At 40.3% G+C, this 25,038-nt stretch overlaps 1 protein-coding gene across 4 annotated transcripts in view; it reads left to right on the top strand.

The window, feature by feature from the left end:
- The first annotated feature begins 2,346 nt into the window (after window positions 1-2,346).
- The window catches only part of LOC307219142 (cytochrome P450 2J2-like), a 28,731-nt gene continuing 6,039 nt past the window's right edge, over window positions 2,347-25,038 (top strand). The window contains exons 1-10 of one of the 4 annotated variants that reach the window (XM_079982135.1): window positions 2,348-2,529; window positions 3,680-3,808; window positions 13,861-14,170; window positions 15,379-15,541; window positions 19,013-19,162; window positions 19,864-20,024; window positions 21,037-21,228; window positions 22,880-23,015; window positions 23,313-23,500; window positions 24,490-24,628. In XM_079982135.1, coding sequence (XP_079838261.1) covers window positions 13,970-14,170; window positions 15,379-15,541; window positions 19,013-19,162; window positions 19,864-20,024; window positions 21,037-21,228; window positions 22,880-23,015; window positions 23,313-23,500; window positions 24,490-24,628 — 1,330 coding nt within the window. In that variant the 5' untranslated portion in view covers window positions 2,348-2,529; window positions 3,680-3,808; window positions 13,861-13,969. Of the gene's footprint in view, window positions 2,530-3,679; window positions 3,809-13,860; window positions 14,171-15,378; window positions 15,542-19,012; window positions 19,163-19,863; window positions 20,025-21,036; window positions 21,229-22,879; window positions 23,016-23,312; window positions 23,501-24,489; window positions 24,629-25,038 lie in introns of all 4 variants that reach the window. The other 3 variants (XM_079982134.1, XM_079982136.1, XM_079982137.1) reach the window with 3 other exon arrangements.

Here is a 25,038-nt window from a genome sequence, read left to right as displayed (position 1 = left end):
TGGGGTGTTTGTACCAGAGAGTGGTTTTGCCTCTTTGCGCAAAGGTCTTCCCCTCGTCTTTCTATATCAGTTTTCTTTGTTCTATAATATTGGGAAACCTCTTCTTTTGCACTGCCTTAGGCTTCCGCCCTCAGCTTCCCCCCTGAAATCGAGGTGACTTACGCCTAGTCCCTCGTTTTTCCCTCTCTGGCACCAGGTCCGCCTTGAGATTGCAGGAGCGCGGATCTCCACCCGTCTCTCTAGTGGCTGCTCTGGAAGCTTCTGGTTTTTTAACAAAAGTGTTTTTAAACATTTTCTTTAGCTCATTATATATCATTTCCCAGAAAGCTTTTACCTCTTTACACGTCCACCACATATGGTAAAAAGTACCTTCTTTTTCCTTACATTTTGGCCAATTTAACTGGCGTTAAATACCAGTTAATACCACCTATACATCATTTTCATAACATTTTCTTTAAGCCTACTACATACTGTAAAATTACCGTATTTTTCGCCCTATAGGACGCACTTTTCCCCCTCCAAAAATGAAGGGGAAATGTGTGTGTGTCCTATGGGGCGAATGCAGGCTTTCGCTGAAGCCTGGAGAGCGAGAGGCATCGGTACGCACCGAACCCTCTCGCTCTCCAGGCTTCAGGAAGCTCTGCGCAAGCCTTGCGAGCCTGGGGGAGTTCCCGAGGGCTCGCAAGGCTTGCGGGCAGCAGCCTGCAGCCTGAAGCACAGGGCGCGCTGCGGAGAATGCCCCGTGCTTCGGGCAGATGTCCGCAGCCTGTTCTGGGGGCTGGGGGGGGAAATAAATTCTTTTTATTCATTTCCCCCCCCAAAAAAAACGAGGTGCGTCCTATGGGCCAGTGCGCCGTATAGGGCGAAAAATACGGTAATACCTTCATTCCATAACCTCTCCCAATCTTCTAACTGTATGCTATGTCCAATATCTTTAGCCCAATATATCATTACCAATTTTACCTCCAAATCCTAATTTTACCTCATAATCCTAATTATGTTTAGCCAGAATTCATTAGGGCTTAACCCAGGTAAGTAGGGTTGGGATTGCAGCATGTATCTTTAAAACACATTCAAAACAGACTTGCCCCCTCAATGAATCTGGGGAACTGTAGTTATTTTGGGAGTTGTAGTTTACCCCTGAGAGAGCAACATTTCCCAGAAAATCACATTTCAGGTGATTTTGTATGCAGATCATAATGATCCATTGATGAGGCTCCAGAGTCCCCATTCTCTGTCCTTGGTACGGGGGTCTCTCCCCCACCCCATTATTTTAATAATTATTTTATGTAATAACAATTTTATAGCTGCCAGTTATAGTTCTAACCCCCAATAATTTGTAAATACAGCATTGGTGTCTATGTAAATCCTAAAAACAAAAGTAAACAATAAAAAACCAAGAATGACACCATAGGAATGCAACAACAGCAGCGCATAGCTAAAACAGACTGTAAATGAACCCATGCCCCCTTAAGATGGAGCCTGTAAGCCTATACACATTACCTGAGAGTCCTCCTCATTGAGTACATTGGGACTTACTTCTGAGTAACCAGGCAGGGAAGTTTCATTTGATTGGGAGGAAGGAGGGAGAACAAAGGAGCAGCACTATTTAGTACAGTGGTACCTCAGGTTACACACGCTTCAGGTTAAAGACTCCAATAACCCAGAAATAGTGCTTCAGGTTAAGAACTTTGCTTCAGGATAAGAACAGAAATTGTGCTCCGGCAGCGCAGCAGCAGCAGGAGGCTCCATTAGCTAAAGTGGTGCTTCAGGTTAAGAACTTTGCTTCAGGATAAGAACAGAAATTGTGCTCCGGCAGCGCAGCAGCAGCAGGAGGCTCCATTAGCTAAAGTGGTGCTTCAGCTTAAGAAGAGTTTCAAGTTAAGTACGGACCTCCGGAACGAATTAAGTACTTAACCTGAGGTACCAATGTACAGTTATGATGCTTCAACTGTTCTTAATCTACCCTGACTACTATAATCCTATACCCAATTTGATTTACCTGAGACAAAGCCCCATTAAACATTATGAGAATTACATCTGAGTAAAGATGTGTACATTGTACTTAGAATTTGCTATATAGGGATCTTTGAGTGCCTGGACTTAAGCAGAACACTTTGCTTTTGCCACCCACCCACCCACCCACTATTTGCACAAAATAACTTCAAGGGAATACCTGTGCCAGCTGCTTCCCAGCTGCTATGAAAAGTTATCAGCAAGACAAGAAGCTGGATAGAAAAGCAGGAATCAGAAGGGCTTTAGGACCCTGGGGCATTTCTTTCAGCTTGTGTCCAAAACTTGCAGTTTGCTCATTGGCTCAAAACAGGGGAAAAGGTCTTGCTTGTCTCTCTTTCTCCCCTCTCGGGAGAGGGAACAAATAGCTTGCTTTCACCCTTTGTAAAGGAAGTTCAGAATCAAGGCCGGGGCCCCACGACACTGTGGGCTTCCTCTGGCTCTCTTCTAAAGAGCCTACTGAATAGGTCTTCCTGTGCAGCTCTAACTGGTTCCTGTCACTGAAGAGAGCAGCTGGTAAGTCATGTTACTGCAGGATTTCCATCTGTTGAATTTGTTTCCTGACAACAGGGAGCAGTCCTCCCCACAGATCTTCAGTGTCCATTATGCACTCGTGTTATACCTAAACACTTTAGATCTTGCTTTTCCAGATTGTTCTTTCTACACCTTACCTCTTCTTGTCTTATATGCATCAGCCAATAGTAGCAGGACTAAGTTCCTAGCCAAGTTTTGTTACACATGTTTTGTTTGTTATTATGCATTTCTTACTTTTTCCGAGAAAATGTCAATAAAAATCAATTGAAAACAACAACTGTGGATCCTTAGGAGCTTCTGGGTCTGACAGAACACAAGCTTGTTCTTGCTGCAGTGGAAAAAAGGCATCGGTTTGTTTATAGAAAAGGGTGTGCTCACAACTCAAGATCTAGCTCTAATGGAATTCCTGCCTATGTTTACAAAATTAGAAAGTGTTACAAGGTACATTTTGTTCATTGCGATCATGCAAAGAGCTTAATATGTTAGCTGCATCAATGCATCTTAATGAACATACAAGAACTCTCCCTTGTTACATAACCAGTTCTTGCTGTTCTGTATTGTTGGCCCCACTCTCAAGGCAGTGTTTAAATGTGCTTATAAAGGTAAAGGGACCCCTGACCATTAGGTCCAGTCGTGACTGACTCTGGGGTTGCGGTGCTCATCTCGCTTTATTGGCCGAGGGTGCTGGCGTACAGCTTCCGGGTCTTGTGGCCTGCATGACTAAGCCGCTTCTGGCAAACAAGAGGAGCGCACGGAAACGCCGTTTACCTTCCTGCTGGAGCGGTACCTATTTATCTACTTGCACTTTGATGTGCTTTCAAACTGCTAGGTTGGCAGGAGCAGGGACCGAGCAATGGGAGCTCACCCCGTTGCGGGGATTCGAACCGCTGACCTTCTGATCGGCAAGTCCTAGGCTTTGTGGTTTAACCCACAGCGCCGCCCGCGTCCCTAAATGTGCATATACATATAGTAATATTGGTGGGTTAAGCATACAACTCTGAGCTGGATTGTGGACGGTGAATATTCCATAGGTTTTATTGTTTTTCAAATGCATTTCTGTTCTGATTGAATAAACAAAGTCAATAACAAGGTGAAAACTGAGTTTGTAAAGTGATTTTGTAATGTTTTATAGGGGTTGCTCGTGCGCAAGCAGGCAAATATCTCCCTGGCTGGTTGCAAACACCTGGCTGGGCTGCCAAAGTAAACTTTATCTGTCCGGAGCGCCACTCACCCGTGGCTGACTCAGTCGCTGGCAGAATCCGTGAGTGGGCGTTTCTTAAACTTCTTCCAGTAAAGAAGCTCTTTGACGCCCAGTCTCCGCCTTCCCTCTCTGCGCGAAAGCCTTCTGCGCAAAGTGGGTGTGGGCAGCGGAGGACCCTTTCCCTCCCCGCTTGTCCCAGGCAAGGAGTCATGGGACCGCCTCGCCACTGCCGGCTCCTGCACCCCCTCTCCACTGGTGCTATGCTGATTCTCTTCCCCATCAGATGAGCTGCTTCTCCCGATCCCTGGACGCTCTCTATAATCCCTCTGGCTTTTGCTCTCTCCCTCTGGCACTGATGGCAGTTCCCTGACAGATTTCCATGAAAACATTTATGGAATTGTTTGGGATGTCCAATGCTTTGGGGGAGAAGATGTTTATAAAAAATTCTAGAATAATGCAACAGGATTTACTGCTTACCCCAAGCTTGGCACTATTGAACCTGTCACGATTCAAATCGGGTTTTAAAGAACAGTGTTTATCTGTTTATCTTCCTGTGACTAGGTGGACAATAACGAAAATCTGGAACAATTGCACCTGAACTGAACTGAATTATTAGTATGATATATTCTAGCATATAGCCTTCTGGGAGAAACTCCCTGATAAGCTATAGGTATTGGTGGTGGGGGGGGGGGAGGACAGAAAAGAGATCAAATTGTGGCCATTGTGTTTCCTTTTTTAAATTTTTTTTTTGTTTTGTTATACACATATGTTACAAATATACAAGCATACAAACATACATTTCATAGAATCCTTAAAAGTGTTCAAACATTACCTACACTCAATCCCACAAATAATTCCTTTTCCCATCACCATCCACCACCCCTCACCCCATCCTTGTGTTAGACTTCCAGTCTACTCAATTACAATTTCTTTCCACTACCATTACTTTCTTTCACACACCTTTAACCTAATTTCATACTTCTTTTTCTATTACACATTGTTATCCATCTTATTTAGTATTTCGGTATTTGAAATGGAACTTGTTTAGTCTAATAGGAGTTCTGATTTTTCTTTCTTTTTATTTTATTTTTATTAGGCTCTTTTTCAAAGGAAAAAAAACCGAACAAACAAAGAATAACATAAGAGAAAAAAAAAGGAGCAAACCCCACAACGTATCCACAAAAACATATAAACATATAAACATACAGCAACAACAACAAAAAAGAACACACACACCCAAAAACATAACATTAATTGACTTCCCTCCATCACGGTTTGAGCTTTACTCCCACATTATCTTCCTACAGTATCTTTTTATCACCTTTATTTACACCTCTCAGGCTTTATGTTACACCTACTGTAATTTTAATATTTCCTAAATTTGTTTCTATGTATGTAATGAATTTGCTCCAATCATTAATAAATTTTACGTTTTTTTTGATGCCTGATCTGTGTCATCCTTGCTAGCTTTATATACTCAAATAACTTAGATTGCCATTCTCTGATAGTTGGGATATTAGAGGTTTTCCAGTTTTGCGCTAGTAGTATCCTGGCAGCTACCGTTGCGTATTGGAACATAGTTTGATCTTCTTGCCTAATCTCCTCCCCTACCATCCCTAAAAGGAAGGCTTCAGGTTTTTTAGGGAAAGTATATTTCAAGATTTTTTTTAGTTCATCATAAATAAGTCGCCAAAACCTTTTCACTTCTTCACAAGCCCACCACATATGATGGAAATCACCTTCTTTTGACTTACACTTCCAGCAAGCTTTGTCCCCCGTCTTGTACATTTTTTCTAATTTCACAGGGGTGAGGTACCACCTGTACATCATTTTTTGTAAATTTTCTTGGAGGTCAACACATGCTGTGAATTTCATGTCCTTGTTCCAAAGTTTCACCCACCTGTCATAGTCTAAATTATATCCAAGGTCTATGGCCCATTTAATCATGACCTCCTTTATCTCCTCATCCTTGGTATCCCAGTCTAATAGTTGGTTATACATTTTGGATAAAAGTTTAGAGTTTCCTTCTATTATTTCCACCTGGTATCTGGACTTTTTCTTACTCATCCCTGTTTTTTTGTGTTCGTTCCATAAGGAATTAATTTGGTAAAATTGTAACCAGGTCGTTAATTTGTCTTTTAGTTCTTCATAAGGTCTAAGTTTCCACCCTTTGTCTGATTTTACCAATAGTTCCTCATAGGTCCATCTTTGACCTTCCATATTAGGTTTTTTAATTGTTAGGATGTCAACTGGTGATAACCACCATGGGGTGTCTTTTTCTATGAGTCTCTTATTTCTATTCCATACCTCAAGTAGCGCTCCTCTAATAATATGGTTGGAGAATCCTTTATGGGCCCTCTCCTTATCTTGCCATAGATACGCATGCCAACCAAATCTGGCGTCGAATCCCTCCAAATCCAACAAATCTGTATTTTTCCAAGCAATCCAGTCCTTGATCCAACACAGACACGCAGCTTCATAGTATAGTTTCAGGTTCGGAATGGCGAACCCTCCCCTATCTCTACGATCAGTAAGTAGTTTAAATTTGATTCTTGCTCTTTTGCCCTGCCAAATAAATCTGGACAGGGTTTTCTGCCAATCTTTAAATGATGTCATGCCTCTAATCACCGGGATGTTCTGAAATAGAAACAGCAACCTTGGGAGAATGCTCATCTTAACTGCTGCCATTCTACCCGACCAAGAAAGTTTTAGCCTACTCCAGGTGTCCAGGTCTTTTTTAATCTCTTTGCATGTCCTTGTATAATTATCTTCAACTAAATTTATATTTTTCGTGGAGATCCAGATGCCCAAATATTTCACCTTTTTCACCACCTTGATTCCCATTTTCAGCTCTAACTGGTTTCTTAGCTCTTCGGTTAAATTCTTTGTCAACATCTTAGTTTTAACTTTATTTAGTCTAAAGCCAGACAGTTTTCCAAATTCTTCAAGTAACTCTATAACTTTGCCGATACCCTCTACTGGGTCTCCTAACGATATTACCAAATCACCGGCATAAGCCTTTAATTTATATTCTTTGGCTCCTATTCTAATTCCTTTTATTTCCGAGGTTTCCCTTATTTTATTTGTAATTACTTCCAACACCATAATAAATAAGAGGGGGGATAGAGGGCATCCCTGTCTTGTACCCTTCGAGATCTCAAATGACTTAGTTAAATTATTGTTAATAATCAATTTGGCCCTTTGTTCTAAATATATCAGGAGTTCTGATTTTTCGATATGATTTTGCAAGTATCTTTCAAACACCTTCCAGTCCCTATCTATCTTCTCTTTTGAGATCCTTCCAATTTCTCCCATTGCTTTGGATATATTGTAGTACTCCAATAATTTGGCAAGCCGCTCTGTCTTTGTTGGTACAGTATCACTTTTCCAATTTTTTGCAATCAATAACCTTGCGGCTACCTTTGCATATAAATATAAGGTCTTGTCATCTTCCTTTAGGCTTCCTGGTACTATTCCCAATAAAAAACCTTCTGGTGTTTTCCTAAATGAATATCTAAATATTTTTTTCCATTTCATTATATATTGTTTGCCAAAATTGTTTGATGTTTAAACAATTCTGCCATATATGGATCATAGTACCTTTTCCAGTATTGCATCGCCAGCAGACATCACTACAATTCTTATTCATTTTTGCTATTCTTTCAGGTGTTAAATACCATCTATGTTGCATTTTAAGGTAATTTTCTTTCAGTATATAACACATGGTGAATTTCATATCTTCTTTCCACAATTTTTCCCATTGTTCAAACATAATAGTTTTCCCAATATCTTGCGCCCATTTAATCATTGATACTTTAACCAATTCATCCTTTGTTTCCCACTCTAAGATCGGATTATACAATTTAGATATACATTTTTATTTTTCTTGTATTAAGTATTTATCAAATTTTGATATTTCTTTTTCAAACCCTAACTTTTTGTCTTTCGCTAATCTATACTTAATTTGAATATATTGGAACCAATCACTAATATGAGCTTTAATTTCTGTATAATCCTTTAATTCCAATTCTCCATTTTCTTCCTTTAATACCATTTTGTAGGTAGCCCAATTTTCTTTCATATTTAATTTTTTCACTGCGACAATTTCTGCCGACGATGCCCACCAGGGAGTTTTCGGTTCTAGGAGTCTTTTATATTACTCCCATATTTGATATATAGACTTTCTGACTATCTGCCCTAGGAAGCCTTTATGTACTTTAACTTTTTCATCTATTAGATAGGCATGCCATCCAAATCTCGTCTCTACTCCCTCTAAATCCAATATATCCGAATCATCTAATTTGATCCATTCTTTTAGCCAGGTCAGACCCACCGCATCATGATATAACTCCATGTCAGGGAGACCAAATCCTCCTCTCTCCTTCTTATCTATCATTATTTTGTGTTTTATTCTTGGCTTTTTCCCTGACCGTACGAATTTAGCCAAATCTCTTTTCCAATTATTAAAACATTTATCTCCTCCTAGTATCGGGATACTGTGAAATAAAAACATCATCCTTGGTAATATGTTCATCTTTATTACCGATATTTTCCCTAGTAAGAAAAGATTTAATTTTCCCCATACTTGCAAATCATTTTTTATTTCATTCCATGTTTTCCCATAGTGTTTGTTGTTAAATTTATTCCAAGATACCTTATTTTCTTTTGATTTCCAATCCTGTAATTTCTTGTAATTTCACTTTATCTTTTTCTTCCATATTTTTCACTAACATTTTGGTTTTCCCATAGTTTAATTTAAATCCTGCTAATCTGCCATATTCGTTTATGCATTCCAATATTCTAGGTGTACATTGTAGGGGATTTTCGGTTGTGATCATAACATCATCTGCAAAGGCTCTTAACTTATATCTTTTTCCACCAACTGCTATTCATCTTATTTGGTTGTCCTGCCTTATTTTCTTTAATAGAACCTCTAATACTATTATAAATAACATTGGGGATAGGGGGCATCCTTGTCTTGTACCTTTAAAGATATTGATTTCTTCTCCAAACTCTCCATTAATAATAATTTTTGCTTTCTGTTGGTTATATATTGCATTTACAGTGGTACCTCGCAAGATGGAATTAATTCATTCTGCAAGTTTTTTCGTCTTGTGAATTTTTCGTCTTGCGAAGCACGGATTCCAACCCAAAATCCAAAACCCCCCAAAAAAGTTTTAAAAGTTTAACTTACCAAATGGCTGCAAAAGAAGTTTTGGAAAAGCTTCAAAAATCACCAAAGTCTTCAAAAACCTCAAAAAAGGCTCAAAAAAGGAAACAAACTTGCAAGACATTTTCGTCTTGCGAAGCAAGCCCATACGGAAATTCGTCTTGCGAAGCAACTCAAAAAACGAAAAACTCTTTTGTCTTGCAAGTTTTTCGTCTTACGAGGCATTCATCTTGCGAGGTACCACTGTATACCTTTTTGGAATTTTTATACCTTTTTGGAATTTTTCACCTAGACACAATTCTTTTAATAGTTTTTTTATAAATTCCCATGAGATTTTATCGAAAGCCTTCTCCGCATCGATTGAAATCAGGGCCGCTTGTTTATCTCTTCTTACTTGTAGATATTCCATTATGTCTATTATATTTCTAATATTATCCTTTATTTGTCTACCTTCCACAAATCCAGCCTGGTTTTTATGTACTATTTTTCCTATAAATTTTTTCAACCTGTTAGCCAATAATCCTGCATAAATTTTATAATCCGCATTTAACAATGAAATGGGTCTATAATTTGAGACAGATTCCAAGTCCGTACCTTGTTTTGGCAGGAGCATTATATACGCTTGAGTCCAAGAGTCTGGAATATTCCCCTTCTCTACCGCTTCCTCTATTACTTCTTTTAGTGGGTCGATTAATTCATTTAACATTTCTTTGTAGTATTCAGCTGGTATGCCATCTGGACCTGGGGATTTCCCTATTTTTAATTTTTGAATTGATTCCTTAATTTCTACGGTTGATATTGGTTCATTTAATAATTTATGGTCTTCTTCTGCTATCTCTATTAATTTATTTTTCTTTATATATTCCTCTATTTCTTCTATTGGCACTTCATCTTTTTGATATAATTTTTTGAAATATTTTTCAAATTCTTTTTTAATTTGTGTCATATCCCTTATTGTCCTCTCTTCTACTTTTATTTTATTTATTAATTTTTCATTTCTTTGTTTTTTTAATTGCCAGGCAAGGATCTTGCCTGGTTTATTTGCCCATTCAAAATTTTTATATTTCCAAAATTTGATTTGTTGTTCTACCTCCTGTTCTATAATTTTATTATATTCTACTCTCAGTAATTTAATTTCCTAATTTAATCTCTCTTTATTTTTGCTTGCATAGGCCAATTTTTCCTTCCTTTTAATTTCTTCTAAAAGCTCCCTTTTCTTTTTTTCTTTATTCTTATATGCTATTGAGTTAGGTTGTATGAAATATCCCCTAATAACTGCCTTCCCAGCATCCCACACTGTTTTAACATCTGTCCCTTTCCTCCAATTGTTTTCAAAATATTCCTTCTGAAACCTCTCTTTCTCGATCAGTGTTAAATTTTTCTCAAGAACCTTAGTTTTTAACTTGTTCAACTTAAATCCTGCCACCTGACCAAATTCCTAGATTAATTCCAAGACCCTTTTAGTCCTAGATTCTGGCTCCTGTAATGTCAGTACTAAGTCATCTGCAAAAGCTTTAAGTTTGTATTTTTTGACTCCGACCTGAATACCTTTGATCAGATGGTCCCTTCTAATCATATTTAACAGGACCTCCAGGACCGAAATAAAAAGCAATGGGGAAATTGGGCAGCCTTGTCGTGTCCCTTTCTCCATCTTAAATTCTTCTGTCACCACGTTATTGACTATCAATTTAGCCTTTTGTTCTGAGTAAATTGCACCTATACCATTTTCAAAGCCTTGACCAACCCCCATCCCCTGAAGATTTTTCTTCGTGAAGCTCCAAGAAATATTGTCGAAAGCTTTCTCTTCATATTTATACATGCACTTTACTTTGTCTTCTCCTGATCTTGTTCTTATTTTCCTTCCTTTGATGCTGAAGAGTAGATCTCGGGGAAATTCCCACCTAGCAATGTTTTTATTCCTTCTCGACAAGTCAGCCAAATCTCCATAGTTAAAACTAAGATTCAAAAGATATTTCAGGACGTATTTCAAAGTTCCTCCAAATCTGGCGGTCCCCACAACTCCAGTCTCCTCCTGACCCAAGTCCAGGTCCCAAAGGTCGGTAAATCCCTGCAATAAGGGATCTATCCAACTTTCCTTCTCCAGTCCAAGCGGGGCTCCAATCCTCAAAATCTGACTTTCTCTAAATTCAATCATAAAAGGCATCAACTTATAGTCATCAAATTGCATCTGTAAGGCTGGGGCTCTCTCCCTCTCCACTTGTGCTACTTTAGGTTCAACAACAACAACTTTCTCCCCCGCCTTCTCCACAATTTGCCATGTCAAAGTAGATCCCTGTATCGATTCCTGAATAGTTTCCGTATTAATATTCACTTTTTGTCCCAAATTAGTCACTTTTTATTCCAAGTTATCAATTTTTATAGTCATCGCATCCGTCTTCTTATGGAGCTGTTCCAGTGAATCATTTATCTTACATAATGCAACCACTAAGGCTTCTTCTGTCAACATTCTTAACACTCCAAGGTCAATCCCAGATTCTCACAGTTTTTTTATCTTGCAGCTGGAAATTCCCCCAGCTCAGCTCATGTAACAATTTCAAAGGCTTCCTCTAGGGGGAAACAATTTCTATTTGTATCAATCCTTTTAAGCACAGTTCAAGCAATAAAGTTAGTTTCAATTTTCAGTTACTTTTACTCCTTTTTAAACGCAGAAGGAGACAATGGAAACAATGTATTTCTCTTATTTAACTAGCTGTCAACAAACGATCTATTCACAGTCAATGAGCATTTCCAAAACGTCAGTCTTACTAGCAGCCCGTTTCCAGGTTCAGAGCGGTGGTAATTTGACTTTCTTCACTCTCTCCTGCAGGCTTACACGATCCAAAATTTCCCCCCTCTTCTCCTGCTTCCAAGGGGGGTTTGATGATTTTAGCTGATGGAAGTTTAATCCTTTACGGAAGGCTTTCCAAGACTTTAGCTTGCAGCCTCTTTGCTTCAGTCTATTTACAAAAGGGGAAGGCGGACTTCCTGTTTGAAACCTCCCCGTTTCGGTGCCAGATTAAGACGTTTAAAAATCCAATTTTCCGTTCTACTCATGGGTAGTTGTTTTAAGATCAAATTGTGCACAGGAAAAAGTCAGCGCTCTCCGGCAACAGCAATGCGGTTTCACTCTGTGAAAGAAGCAGTCAATTCGAAGCACCGCGCCACTCACCCCACGTCGCTCCAGATCCCCGAAACCGGGTTTCCCCGCGAGTAGGGGAGGCACAAAAGGTGCCAGCCGAATCCCACCTGTGATTTTTTGTGGGTCCCCGCCTTCGCCGTGGCGGCCAGACCCTAATTTCCACAAAGCAAATTCCTCCCGATCAGAGGAATTCAGCCATTACCGGAGGCGCTAACCCGGAAGTCCTCCCCAGGTGCCATCATGGAGGGGGGTGACAAATGATCAAGGAACAATTACTGCCCTACTAGGGCAGTTCATAAAAAAACTTTAAAAAAATAAATGCCTGCTCCAAAGGTCCTGTCTTACTACACTAGGGATTATATAGCTCCATATGAAATTTCATGCATGTCAGTTAATATCTTGACCCTCCTCCACAAAAATAGCTGTTTACTTGGCCGTTTTCCTGTGTCGTGAAGGCTGAAATTTCAACAAAGCACATGCCTTTGCTAGACTTTTTTTGCCACCTGCTAAAAGCATTATTCTTTAGGCAAGCATACCTAGATGCTTAGGAAGTTGAAGTAATTTTAATCTTGATATTTTAGCTTTTGTATGTTTTAAAGTAGGATTGTTAATTTTTCTTGATTTTACTGCTGTGGTGGTTTTTTGTTTTGGTAAACCACTTTGCATGTTTTTTAAAATAAATTTTATTAAATAAATAAACAATAGATATAAATAAAATAACACAATCCATCCTGTAGATATAAGTATTTGTCCATAGTCGCCTACTTGTTATCAGAGGCTCAGAATCCACATTCCTTTGTAAGAAAACATGAAATAACGTAAAACCATTTCTGCAGGCAAAAATCAATCAATCAATCAATGGGGGGGTGACAAGAAAGAAATGTTCCGCACCAGGTACCACCTGACCTTCCTACACCTCTGTATGAAAGGTGCCGGAATTGAGTTCTGGTGAGTTCTGGCTGGGGAAAAAAAGCCCTGGCTAAGACTAGTACTACATGATATGGTAGCACTCAATGGAAGTCACAAGAGCTGAGCTGCTGCTGCTTATGGAAGGGAGAGAAGCAACACTGCAGTGACGGAGCCAATCTGATGCTCTTGGCAACACATTTGCATTGCATCAATTTCTTCCCTTCTGCATGGTCTGCTGCTGGCTAAAACTGCCTAGTACTAGAGGGCTCTGGCGCTCTGAATGAGCCTTCTCCCATCATCCCTGTCTATTGGCCATACTGGCTGGGGCTGCTAGGAGTTGGAGACCAAAAATACCAGGAATCCGCGTTCACCATGCAGCCATCAATCAGCAACTGTCAGGGGTCCGTGGAACGTCCGTGGAACGCTGGGGCTGCTGGGAGTTGGAGACCGAAAATATCAGGAGAGGTGCTGGTTCCCAGTCCCAGATCTAGTCATACTGTTGCCAAAACAAAATATAATCTATGCAATATTGAACAGAAGGCAAGCAGATAGACTCCTCTGGCCTCCTTAGCCAGAGGTCAGAGTTGCTGAAACTACCCCAGATCCAAACCTTTCAGGAGCAGAAGGCATCCTGCTTAGTGTAAGTTTTTATTTTCTTTATTGACAGTGCTTTGATTTGCATGGGGAGAAAACCCTTCTTGGAAATGTCATGAAGGAAATTAACCTTTGCTGTTCCAAAGAAGTGAAAAAAGGAAGGAAATATTTTAATTCCAATTGCCGCTCTTCCCCACTCTCTTTTTCCTGATTGGTGGAATCATTCATTAGGTCATTTCCTGCCTCTTTATGGGCATGATGTACAGTAATATAGGCAGACTTTGTTCTCATTTCCTACAGGCGCATTAGCCAAGAACACAGGTGTGGCTGCTCTAGTGGTATCAGATTCGGGTTTCCCTCAGCAGACAGCAGACCAATCTGCAAAAGGAACACCTAGGTGGGTTTGAAGATGCTGCTGCAGCTGCTCTCTGTCCTCTGGGAGGCCTTGTCCCTGCAGGTCGTTCTGGTGTTTCTGGCTACATTTCTACTTCTTGCTGATTACAAGAGAAATATTCGCCCAAGGAATTACCCCCCAGGGCCCATGCCTCTTCCTTTGCTGGGTAATATGCTACATGTGGATTTCAAGAAGCCTCACATTTCATTACAAAAGGTAAGGATGAAGGAAAAACCTATGGCATGAATTAAATACTACACTGCTGTGCCAGATTTAGGGTGGTGCAAGTGGTTCCCTGGCATAGGGCACTGAGTCAAGTGGGCAAAGAATTGAGAGGATTGATCATTGTGAAGATCCATTTATGTGTGCCAGATTTTGGTCACTCTCAGGGTGCCATACTACCAAAATATGCCCCTACATTGCACTAGAAAGGAGTGTAAGACCCTGGCTGGAGAAGCAGGTTGAGATGCTTCCAGGTTTAGCATCCTGATTCTGAGAGAGGTCAGCCTGATGTCTGCGAGGAGCCCATATGTGGGGCACCAAGAAAAATGCCTTTCTTTTTGTTTGTTCCCAGAATATGGTATCCAGAAGTGTTTTGCCTCTGAACTTTGAGGATCTATTTTATTCTACAGTTATTTGTAACAAATCTGGGTCTTACAACTGCCTTTCACTTACCGTGGTTGGCAGAGTATTTTTTGTGTGTGTTTGTATGTTTTGTTGCTCCTTGTCCTACCTTCCCCACTTTTATCTTTGCAACAACTCTGTGTGGTAGACTAGGCAAAGTTACTACATGCAAATAAGCAGCAACTCTTGTGAATACATTGCAGGTGGAGGATGGAGGGGGCCTGTCCATGTACAGACCCTGGAAACCATTTTGGCATTTCTGATGTCCCCGATATATTGGATGGCAATCAAAGTTCCCTTCTTCCATATAGGCATTCAAGAAGCACCAAGCAGACAAATTAATATATAATATATAGAGAGGATTGTTGGGTGTAGTGAAGGGTTAACCTTCTATGCCTCGTGCTTGAGGGGATGGGCTTACAAGGGAAGTAAGCCAGGACTTGACGAAACCAGCTTGGAATGTTGTGAACTGAGTGGAAATCGAAAACATTCAGTTCAGCCGCTGCAAGGAGAGAGAGGAGACAGAGAAAATGCAGCTTAACACGGATGGCTGTTGTGGATTGTAAATGCGCTATTTTGTTTCCAGTAAAGAGATATAAGGACAGAAGAACCGTCCGGACTGATTTACTGCCCTTTCGACACACAGGCGCTGTGTAATTCTGCTAATTGCTTTACGACCGCTCCGAAGCCACACTGTGTAAACAGAAGCTGGAGAGGCTCGCAGGGGAAGCGTGGCTGGGCGCCAAACAATAAAGCAATAAAACTATCATTTCTTACATTCTACCTCAATCTCCATTCAGCTTATAGAAAAATACGGCAATGTCTACAGTCTTCAGGTTGGAAGCATGAGGTTTGTGGTTGTGAATGGATTGCATCTGGTGAAAGAGGCTCTTGTCCATCAGGGTGAAAACTTTGTAGATCGACCAAGTAGTCCTGGTTTCCAGGAAATATTTGGGACATCTGGTAAGTTTCTTTTAATGTTGTCAATTATTTAGATAATTAAATAATTCCTTTTTATTTTTTATTTTTAATGGTCTGCATTGATTGGGGAACCTTTTAGATTATTCCTCAAGTTTAAATATTCAGGAGTCATTGTTAGATCTTTCCTTAATCTTCATTTTCATTCCTTGCATCTTTAAACTACTACTAGTAAGCTGTGTCATAAAAGTATACCTACTAAACTGTTTAGATTAACTGAACTCACCATTCAGTATTGAGTACTGAAGATAAACAGCTTGTAAATAAGAACCTGGCATTTTTATGGATGGAGGAATCTGTCGGTTTTTATTTCAATCAGTTCTTCATTTTTCCAATCTTCAGTTTGAAACACTTACACATCAGTAACACTCCAGTTTGTGCATTGTTTCAGCAAGTGAGACTGAAGTAAGATTACATTTAAATTCAAGATGAACTGAATTTCTGTCCCATCACTAGTAGAGATGGAATAATAGTTAGTGCTTAAGCATGAAAGGAACAGGTAATATCTTCTTCATAGTCATTTATCTGTTGTTGTTGTTGTTGTTGTTTAGTCGTGTCCGACTCTCCATGACCCCATGGACCAGAGCATGCCAGGCACCCCTGCCTTCCACTGCCTCCCGCAGTTTGGTCGGATTCATGTTTGTAGCTTTGAGAACACTATCCAACCATCTTGTCCTCTGTCGTCCCCTTCTCCTTGTGCCCTCCATCTTTCCCAACATCAGGGTCTTTTCCAGGGAGTCTTCTCTTCTCATGAGGTGGCCAAAGTATTGGAGCCTCAGCTTCACGATATGTCCTTCCAGTGAGCACTCAGGGCTGATTTCCTTAAGAATGGACACGTTTGATCTTCTTGCAGTCCATGGGACTCTCAAGAGTCTCCTCCAGCACCATAATTCAAAAGCATCAATTCTTTGGCGATCAGCCTTCTTGATGGTCCAGCTCTCACTTCCATACATAACTACTGGGAAAACCATGGCTTTAACTATACGGACCTTTGTTGGTAAGGTGATGTCTCTGCTTTTTAAGATGCTGTCTAGGTTTCCCATCGCTTTTCTCCCAAGGAGAAGGCGTCTTTTAATTTCGTGACTGCTGTCACCATCTACAGTGATCATGGAGCCCAAGAAAGTAAAATCTCTCACTGCCTCCATTTCTTCCCCTTCTATTTGCCAGGAGGTGATGGGCCCAGTGGCCATGATCTTCATTTTTTTGATGTTGAGCTTCAGACCATATTTTGCGCTCTCCTCTTTCACCCTCATTAAAAGGTTCTTTAATTCCTCCTCACTTTCTGCCATCAAGGTTGTGTTATCTGCATATCTGAGGTTGTTGATATTTCTTCCGGCAATCTTAATTCCGGTTTGGGATTCATCCAGCCCAGCCTTTCGCATGATGAATTCTGCATATAAGTTAAATAAGCAGGGAGACAATATACAGCCTTGCCGTACTCCTTTCCCAATTTTGAACCAATCAGTTGTTCCATATCCAGTTCTAACTGTAGCTTCTTGTCCCACATAGAGAGTTCTCTTTTTTTTTATTTTATTAATTTTTTAGAAAAATTTTCTTTTACAGATTTAAATAACACATTCACATCAACCATAATGCCAAATTTCTTTTGGACTTCCCCCCGCTCCCTCCACAATCCTCATAATTTTATATTTATTTCACATTTCCTTTATAGTTGTATTGCCAGTTAATTAATCTTTACAACTCTTATCCCTCCCACAATACCCTTTCTCATCACAAAGCCTCTTTAAATCCAACTAGCGTTGTCTGTTCATCACAAATATTTTCCAGATAAATCGTAAACTTTCTCCAGTCCTGTGTGAACTTGTGATCTTTCTGGTATCTAATTTTTCCTGTCAGTTTGTCTAGTTCAGCAAAGTCCATCAATTTCCGTCTCCATTCTTCCAATGTTGGTAATTCTTCTTGTTTCCATTTTTGAGCCATTAAAATTCTTGCCGCAGTCACTGCATATTGAAAAAGTTTATAATCACTTCTATTTATTTCTCTTCCTGTAATTCCTAACAAGAAAGCTTCTGGTTTCTTCACAAACGTGTATTTAAACATCCTTTTCAGCTCATTATATATCATTTCCCAGAAGCCTTTTACTTTCTTACACTCCCACCACATATGATAAAATGTCCCTTCCCTCTCTTTACACTTCCAACATTTGTTACATGTCTTATACATTTTTGCTAATTTTACGGGAGTGATATACCATCTGTATACCATTTTCATAATATTTTCCTTTATCGTCATGCATGCAGTGAATTTCATATTTTCATTCCACACCTTCTCCCAGTCTGCTAACTGTATATTATAACCAAAATCCCTGGCCCAGTGTATCATAACTGACTTAACTTCTTCGTCCTTTGTTTGCCATTCCAGTAACATTTTGTACATTTTTGACAATACCTTGTAGTCATTATTAATTATTTCCTTCTGAAATCTAGACTCTCCTTCAATATATTTCCTCTCTTTACAATCCTTCTTAAACATATCATTTGTTTGGAAGTAGTGCAACCAATCATATACATATTTTTTAACTTGTTCATATGGCTTCAGTTTCCATTTCCCCCCTTCTTTAATTACAATATCTCCATAAGTCATCCAATCCTCTCTCATGTTTATCTTTTTAACACTCATGACCTCTAGTGGGGATAACCAATGTGGTACATTTGGTTCCAAAATATTTTGGTACCTGTCCCATATTTCTATAAGGGCACCATCACATAGAGAGTTCTCAGGAGACAGATGAGGTGATCAGGCACTCCTATTTCTTTAAGAACTTGCCATAGTTTGCTGTGGTCAATACAGTCAAAGGCTTTTACATAGTCAATGAAGCAGAAGTAGATGTCATTTATCTACTTATAGGGCAAATCCTGGAAAAAGGACTACAGTTCACAAGCCAACCTAAGGAGGGATAATGACGTTAACATAGCAAAATGAAACAAAAATAAAAAAGAAAATAAATCTATTAACCATGAGGAAAGGAAGGGTGTGAATAATTACAGAAGGGGCTAGAGTGGGACCCTCATTTTAAATCTAAACCAGTTAATTCGGGGGGGGGGGATGCCTGAGTGGCCTAAGGAGAGGAAGGAACAAAATATATTAACTGCATGACTTCTTCACCTGTCAGTATTTTTTTAATGCTGCTTTTCTATCGAGAGTTCCCACAGTGTTTAACAGGAGAAAATAAAATTAGTATTAAAAATTCTACCCAAACAGTGAAACACACAAAAAGCATCAATGAAACAGCAGTAACAGCAAACGGCAGAATTCAGAGCAAACAGATAAAAGCCACCAGCACAAATTGGCTAGTTTCTAATGCCTTGCAGTCTTTCCAAATGTCATCAGCAGGCAAGCAGAATAATGGAAAGCAAAGAGGAGTCCATCTTGGAATTAACAGGCTTGCTAAACCTACTTACTTGCTCTACGTACTTATTACTCCTTCCCATCTAGGAATAGTCTTCTCTAATGGTCTCATCTGGAAACAACAAAGACGATTTGCCTTATCAACACTCAGAAACTTTGGTTTGGGCAAAAGGTGTTTAGAAGAAAGAATACAGGAGGAGAGCCGTTACTTAAACGAAGCAATAGAAGCTGAGAAAGGTGAGAACCAGAGTCAACAATCCTGTGGCCCACCTATGATACTTACCTTAAGTTGCTACTTTGTATGAACTAGGTCAAGACTACATCAGCTAGGTGCAAAGCTCTGTGGCATTATTTCTTCACACAAATGTAGCTCTGCTTGGACTGGAATGACCCTGTGATGGCAAAGGGGGTGTTGATAGGAAGCTCCACAGAGGCTCGTTGGGGTGCAGCTCTGTGCGGGAACCTGCCATGGGAGCTAAAAGCCCTGAACTAGAACAGAATAAGAACAAAGGTTGGGTTTTGAGGATATCTGCAGATTTTTGATAATTTTGACAACCAACGTCACAAATAGAGTAGGGTTTGAAGTGCAATATTTTTGGTATATCAGTGTGTCTCTATACTGTCTCTGATGGGGATGGTCCTTATCCTTTTAGACAGCTATTGTTACAAAAATGCCCTTTCCTGACCTCCTGCCTCTCAGATCAATATCACCATACTGCAGAATAATCATTGCCTATAGAGAATAAATATAAATGGGCCTCAGAGTCCTGAGTGTCCCAGGTTAAATTACAAGATATAATGTTAATATAAAATGATTTCTTCAGCTAAAACAAATCCTGCCTCATCAACATCCAACCACTTTCCCCGCCTTCTGTTTTTGTTATATGGAAGCTAGAAGCACCCCAATTCCCTCTGCACCATTTTTTCTCTCTCTCCAGGGCAGCCATTTGACCCTCAATTTCAGATTCAGAATGCAGCTTCAAATATCATCTGTTCCATCACTTTTGGGGACCGCTTTGATTACCATGACAGCCGTTTCCATAATTTATTGCACCTGTTTGATGAGACAAACCGCCTTCAGGGAAGTTTTTGGAGTGTGGTAGGTCTTCTTTGAGTTCAATAGAATTGCTTTGATTCCAGACACATTCCCACATTCTTGCTGACTGTGCAATCATTTGCTTTGGGTCCTCCTGTTTCTTCATATTCTCATTCCTGTTTTCTCCCTTACTATTCATTCAAGTCTCTTGACTCATCCATATTCCTTTGCCTTCTAGCTTTTTTTATCAAGGCACTAAAGACTTTAGTATTGCAATGTGTATTACAGAAGAGGTTGTGTTTTTAAGTGGCTGGAGGTATGCGCATATCCATTCCTCATACGCAGGTGTCCAGTGACCCACATCCAGTGGAGCTGTGGGCATGCTATTAGCATTAGCAGAGTATCAGCAAAGAAGTGAGGCTGTAGGTATTTGGCATCACAAAAACTTCTTTATTTACAAAATATCAAAATAACAAACATGGCTGAGTGTGAGCAGCAGCTTCACATGTCTCCTCTGTCCGAGTCTGAGTTCTGTTCCCACACTCCTATAACTATGCAATGTAAATAGTGGATCACGAGATCCAGCAGCAAAAAGAGAATGAAATTACTAATAGGAGGGCTGTCACATGTGAACAGGGTGTGACTTGATCCTACACAAACCTGTTCTAATCTGTGAATGGAAGCCCCATGCAGATGCATAACATTAAAGGGAAACTCTACATATTCATGTTATTAGCAGGCATTGATAAAGGCCTTTTTCAAATGATGGCAATCATCTTCTTGAGAAGTCAATCAGTGAATTACAAGTTGTGTTCGTAGAACTAACCACAATGATGCCATTTGATTTGCAATCTGTACATTCTAACCAAGAAGTTTAGACATTGCCATGGGGTCCCATCGTAAGCAGTGGTGAATGCAATATTTGCTCTGGTTCCAAGAGAGTCTGCCATCTTTGAGCCTGTGCACACCAGCCTTTATTACTGCTAGCTCCTTTCCCATGACAATGACACGATGTGAATGCTTTTTTGAGAGGGTTTTTCCTTCACATATATGATATTAGTGTTTGTTTCCTCAGCTATACGATGCATTTCCTACTGTCATGAAGCACTTGCCAGGGCCCCATCAGACACTTTTTAAAAAATGGGGGCAGGTGAAATCCTTTGTGAGAGAAATCATTGAAAAACACAAAGAAGACTGGAACCCATCTGAACCCAGAGACTTCATTGACGCCTACCTAAATGAAATGGCCAAGGTGAGAGATGAAAAGGTAAAAAAGTATGTATCTTTAATAACAAAACAGTAGTAGAAGGCAGAGAAGCAATATTAAAAATCATAACTAGTCATGTGGCTTGTCTGAATGGTCCTTAGTGCCTGACCATATTCTTTCTGTTGAATTTATGACTTCAGACAAAATACATTTCTGCATGCACAGAATATGAGGTCATGTATTTTGTGGGGATACACCTCCCCACTTGTTCACTGCTGGGATTTCACCACTAATCGGTGGTTTGTGAGAGCACACAGTTGACATGACTAAAAGAATCACTGTAGTGGAGGCATCTCATGACCAAAGGATTCAGTTGCCTGAATAAACCCAGACCAGGAATTATTGACCAGAACAAACCCAAACTTTATGCCAGCACCAGAGAGTCACAGGACTCTTGACTCCTTCCTAGAGGCAGGATTGTTGTTGTTTAGTCGTTTAGTTGTGTACGACTCTCCGTGACCTCATGGACCAGAGCACGCCAGGCACTCCTGTCTTCCACTGCCTCCCGCAATTTGGTCAGATTCATGTTTGTAGCTTCGAAAACACTGTCCAACCATCTCGTCCTCTGTCGTCCCCTTCTCCTTGTGCCCTCCATCTTTCCCAACATCATGGTCTTTTCCAGGAATCTTCTCTTCTCATGAGGTGGCCAAAGTATTGGAGCCTCAGCTTCACGATCTGTCCTTCCAATGAGCACTCAAGGCTGATTTCCTTAAGAATGGATGCGTTTGATCTTCTTGCAGTTCATGGGACTCTCAAGAGTCTCCTCCAGCACCATAATTCAAAAGCATCAATTCTTTGGCGATCAGCCTTCTTGATGGTCCAGCTCTCACTTCCATACATCACTACTGGGAAAACCATGGCTTTAACTATACGGACCTTTGTTGGTAAAGTGATGTCTCTGCTTTTTAAGATGCTGTCTAGGTTTGCCATCGCTTTTCTCCCAAGGAGCAGGCGTCTTTTAATTTCGTGACTGCTGTCACCATCTGCAGTGATCATGGAGCCTAAGAAAGTAAAATCTCTCACTGCCTCCATTTCTTCCCCTTCTATTTGCCAGGAGGTGATGGGCCCAGTGGCCATGATCTTCGTTTTTTTGATGTTGAGCTTCAGACCATATTTTGCGCTCTCCTCTTTCACCCTCATTAAAAGGTTCTTTAATTCCTCCTCACTTTCTGCCATCAAGGTTGTGTCATCTGCATATCTGAGGTTGTTGATATTTCTTCCAGCGATCTTAATTCCGATTCATCTAGCCCAGCCTTTCGCATGATGAATTCTGCATATAAGTTAAATAAGCAGGGAGACAATATACAGCCTTGCCGTACTCCTTTCCCAATTTTGAACCAATCAGTTGTTCCATATCTAGTTCTAACTGTAGCTTCTTGTCTCACATAGAGATTTCTCAGGAGACAGATGAGGTGATCAGGCACTCCCATTTCTTTAAGAACTTGCCATAGTTTGCTGTGGTCGACACAGTCAAAGGCTTTTGCATAGTCAATGAAGCAGAAGTAGATGTCTTTCTGGAACTCTCTAGCTTTCTCTAGAGGCAGGATTAGAGTCACTGAATCCCCTGGTGATCTCTTGACATGTGGGGCTGTCAGTAGGATGGTGTTTTTAATGACAGCTGAACTCCCTGGTGCATTTTCTTTGCTTTAAGGAGGATGCCCCTTCCAGTTTCCATGAAGAAAGCCTCCTACAATCAACACTGGATCTGTTTTCTGCTGGAACAGAATCACTTTCTGCAACCCTGCGCTGGGCTTTGCTGTATATGGCCATATACCCAGACATTCAAGGTAGAACTGTAGTTGACTCATTTGCCTTTCATTACAGTCGGAATACTGCAGCTTCAGGTGGACTCGTCAGAAAACACACATTCCCCTCAATAAAAGAATGAAGTCTTAAGCCATTGCTGGAACTTGACTAGTGAAAGTCCTGTGTGCTTTTTCAGTTGAAGGGAATTTCACAAATGAGATACCGCTACTCAGGAGGGTCTATCCCTTGTCACCATCTACTGGGTACCCAGTTTCCTTGCAGATATTGGTTTATGTCTGTTCTCCTTGTAGTGATAGCAGATTTTCTTTTCTCTGCAGCAAAAGTCCAAGCAGAAATAGATTCTGTGATTGGCCAGTCTCGCCAGCCATCAATGGATGACAGGGACAGCATGCCGTATACCAATGCGGTTGTTCATGAAATTCAAAGAATAAGCAACATTGTGCCTGTGAATTCGCCCCGGATGACAACTAAGGACACTACAATTGCTGGGTTTCATATTCCCAAAGTAAGTATTAAGATGATACAATGGTACCTTGGGTTAAGAATTTAATTCATTCCGCAGGTCCGTTCTTAACCTGAAACTGTTCTTAACCTGAGGTACTAGGTTAATGGGGCCTCCCGCCTCTGCCGTGTGATTTCTGTTCTCATCCTGAAGCAAAGTTCTTAACCCGAGGTACTATTTCTGGGTTAGCAGAGTCTGTAACCTGAAGCGTCTGTAACTTGAAGCATCTGTAACCCAAGGTACCACTGTATACCATTCTTATTTTCCTTTCCTCTTTCTTCAAGATACAAAAACTTGAAGCCAGAGTTCTAAATGAGGGTTGGCCAACATGAGGTCCTCCAGATGTTGTTCAAGTCCAACTCTTACCAACCTGAGCCAGCATAAGCAATAGGCAAGAATGGTTGGACTTGGATCCAGGAGGCTCAGTACTGCTGTAGATAGTTGCACAGATAAAAACACAAAGAGTTCTCTGCCAGTTTAATCTACTATCTTCTCTTCTTTTTCTTTGAGAGGAAACCATATTGATTCCCAACCTGACTTTGAATGTCTTTAAAAATCTATATTGGAACTGTGCTTTTGTGGGACTTCATTGGATGAATGACTTAATAATGAGAAGTAAATATTGCTTTCAGAACATATCCTTGCTCTGTCAGGGGATAGAGGCTTAGTACTACTATAATTTCAAAGAGAATACAGTGGTACCTCTGGTTACGAACTTAATTCATTCCAAAGGTGTGTTCTTAACCTGAAACCGTTCTTAACCTGTGGTACCACCTTAGCTAATGGGGCTCCCCGCTGCCACCACACCACTACTGTGTGATTTCTGTTCTCATCCTGAGGTAAAGTTCTCAACCCGAGGTACTACTTCCTTGTTAGTGGAGTCTGTAACCTGAAGTATTTGTAAAACAAGGTGTTTGTAACCCGAGGTACCACTGTACTCGAAAGCGCCTTGTCATTTTTATCTACTTTCTTCTCTGCTTCTCCTTTGCCAGGGAACCATAATGCTCGCCAGTTTGACCTCTGTGCTGTTTGACAAGAATGAGTGGGAAACACCCAATGAGTTTAATCCTGGCCATTTCCTGGAAAATGATCAGTTCATGAAAAGGGAAGCGTTCTTGCCATTCTCTGCAGGTAAAAAAGTTCATGGGCTGCTCATCAGAACTGCAACAGTGACAATATGATGGTGATTTGGTTGCTGAGAGCCTTGTGTATTGCTGGGGTTACCACCCTATTGGGACCAGTGGTCACATTTGGGATTTTGAGGAAGTGCTCTGTGTGCATGTCACAAAATGGCTGCCATTCTCAGCTGCCCTAGAACAGAAACCTACTTCGATCTGGATCTTGAGCAACTAACTCTGTTTGCCACACCCTTAGATAATCTATATGCAGATTAGGGAGATGCCTAATAAAATAAACATGAAATTGAAATTTTCTCCAAAACTACATATGAGAGAAATTTATGTTAATTGAAATGTATCTATTCCAAATTCTCAAAAACCATGATCATATTTGTTCAGTGTTCCCATTTGCTTCACTAGGGA

The sequence above is a fragment of the Podarcis cretensis genome (assembly GCF_951804945.1).
Source record: "Podarcis cretensis genome assembly, chromosome: 6".
Lineage (NCBI taxonomy): Eukaryota > Metazoa > Chordata > Lepidosauria > Squamata > Lacertidae > Podarcis > Podarcis cretensis.
This window is presented reverse-complemented; position numbering and strand designations above follow the sequence as displayed.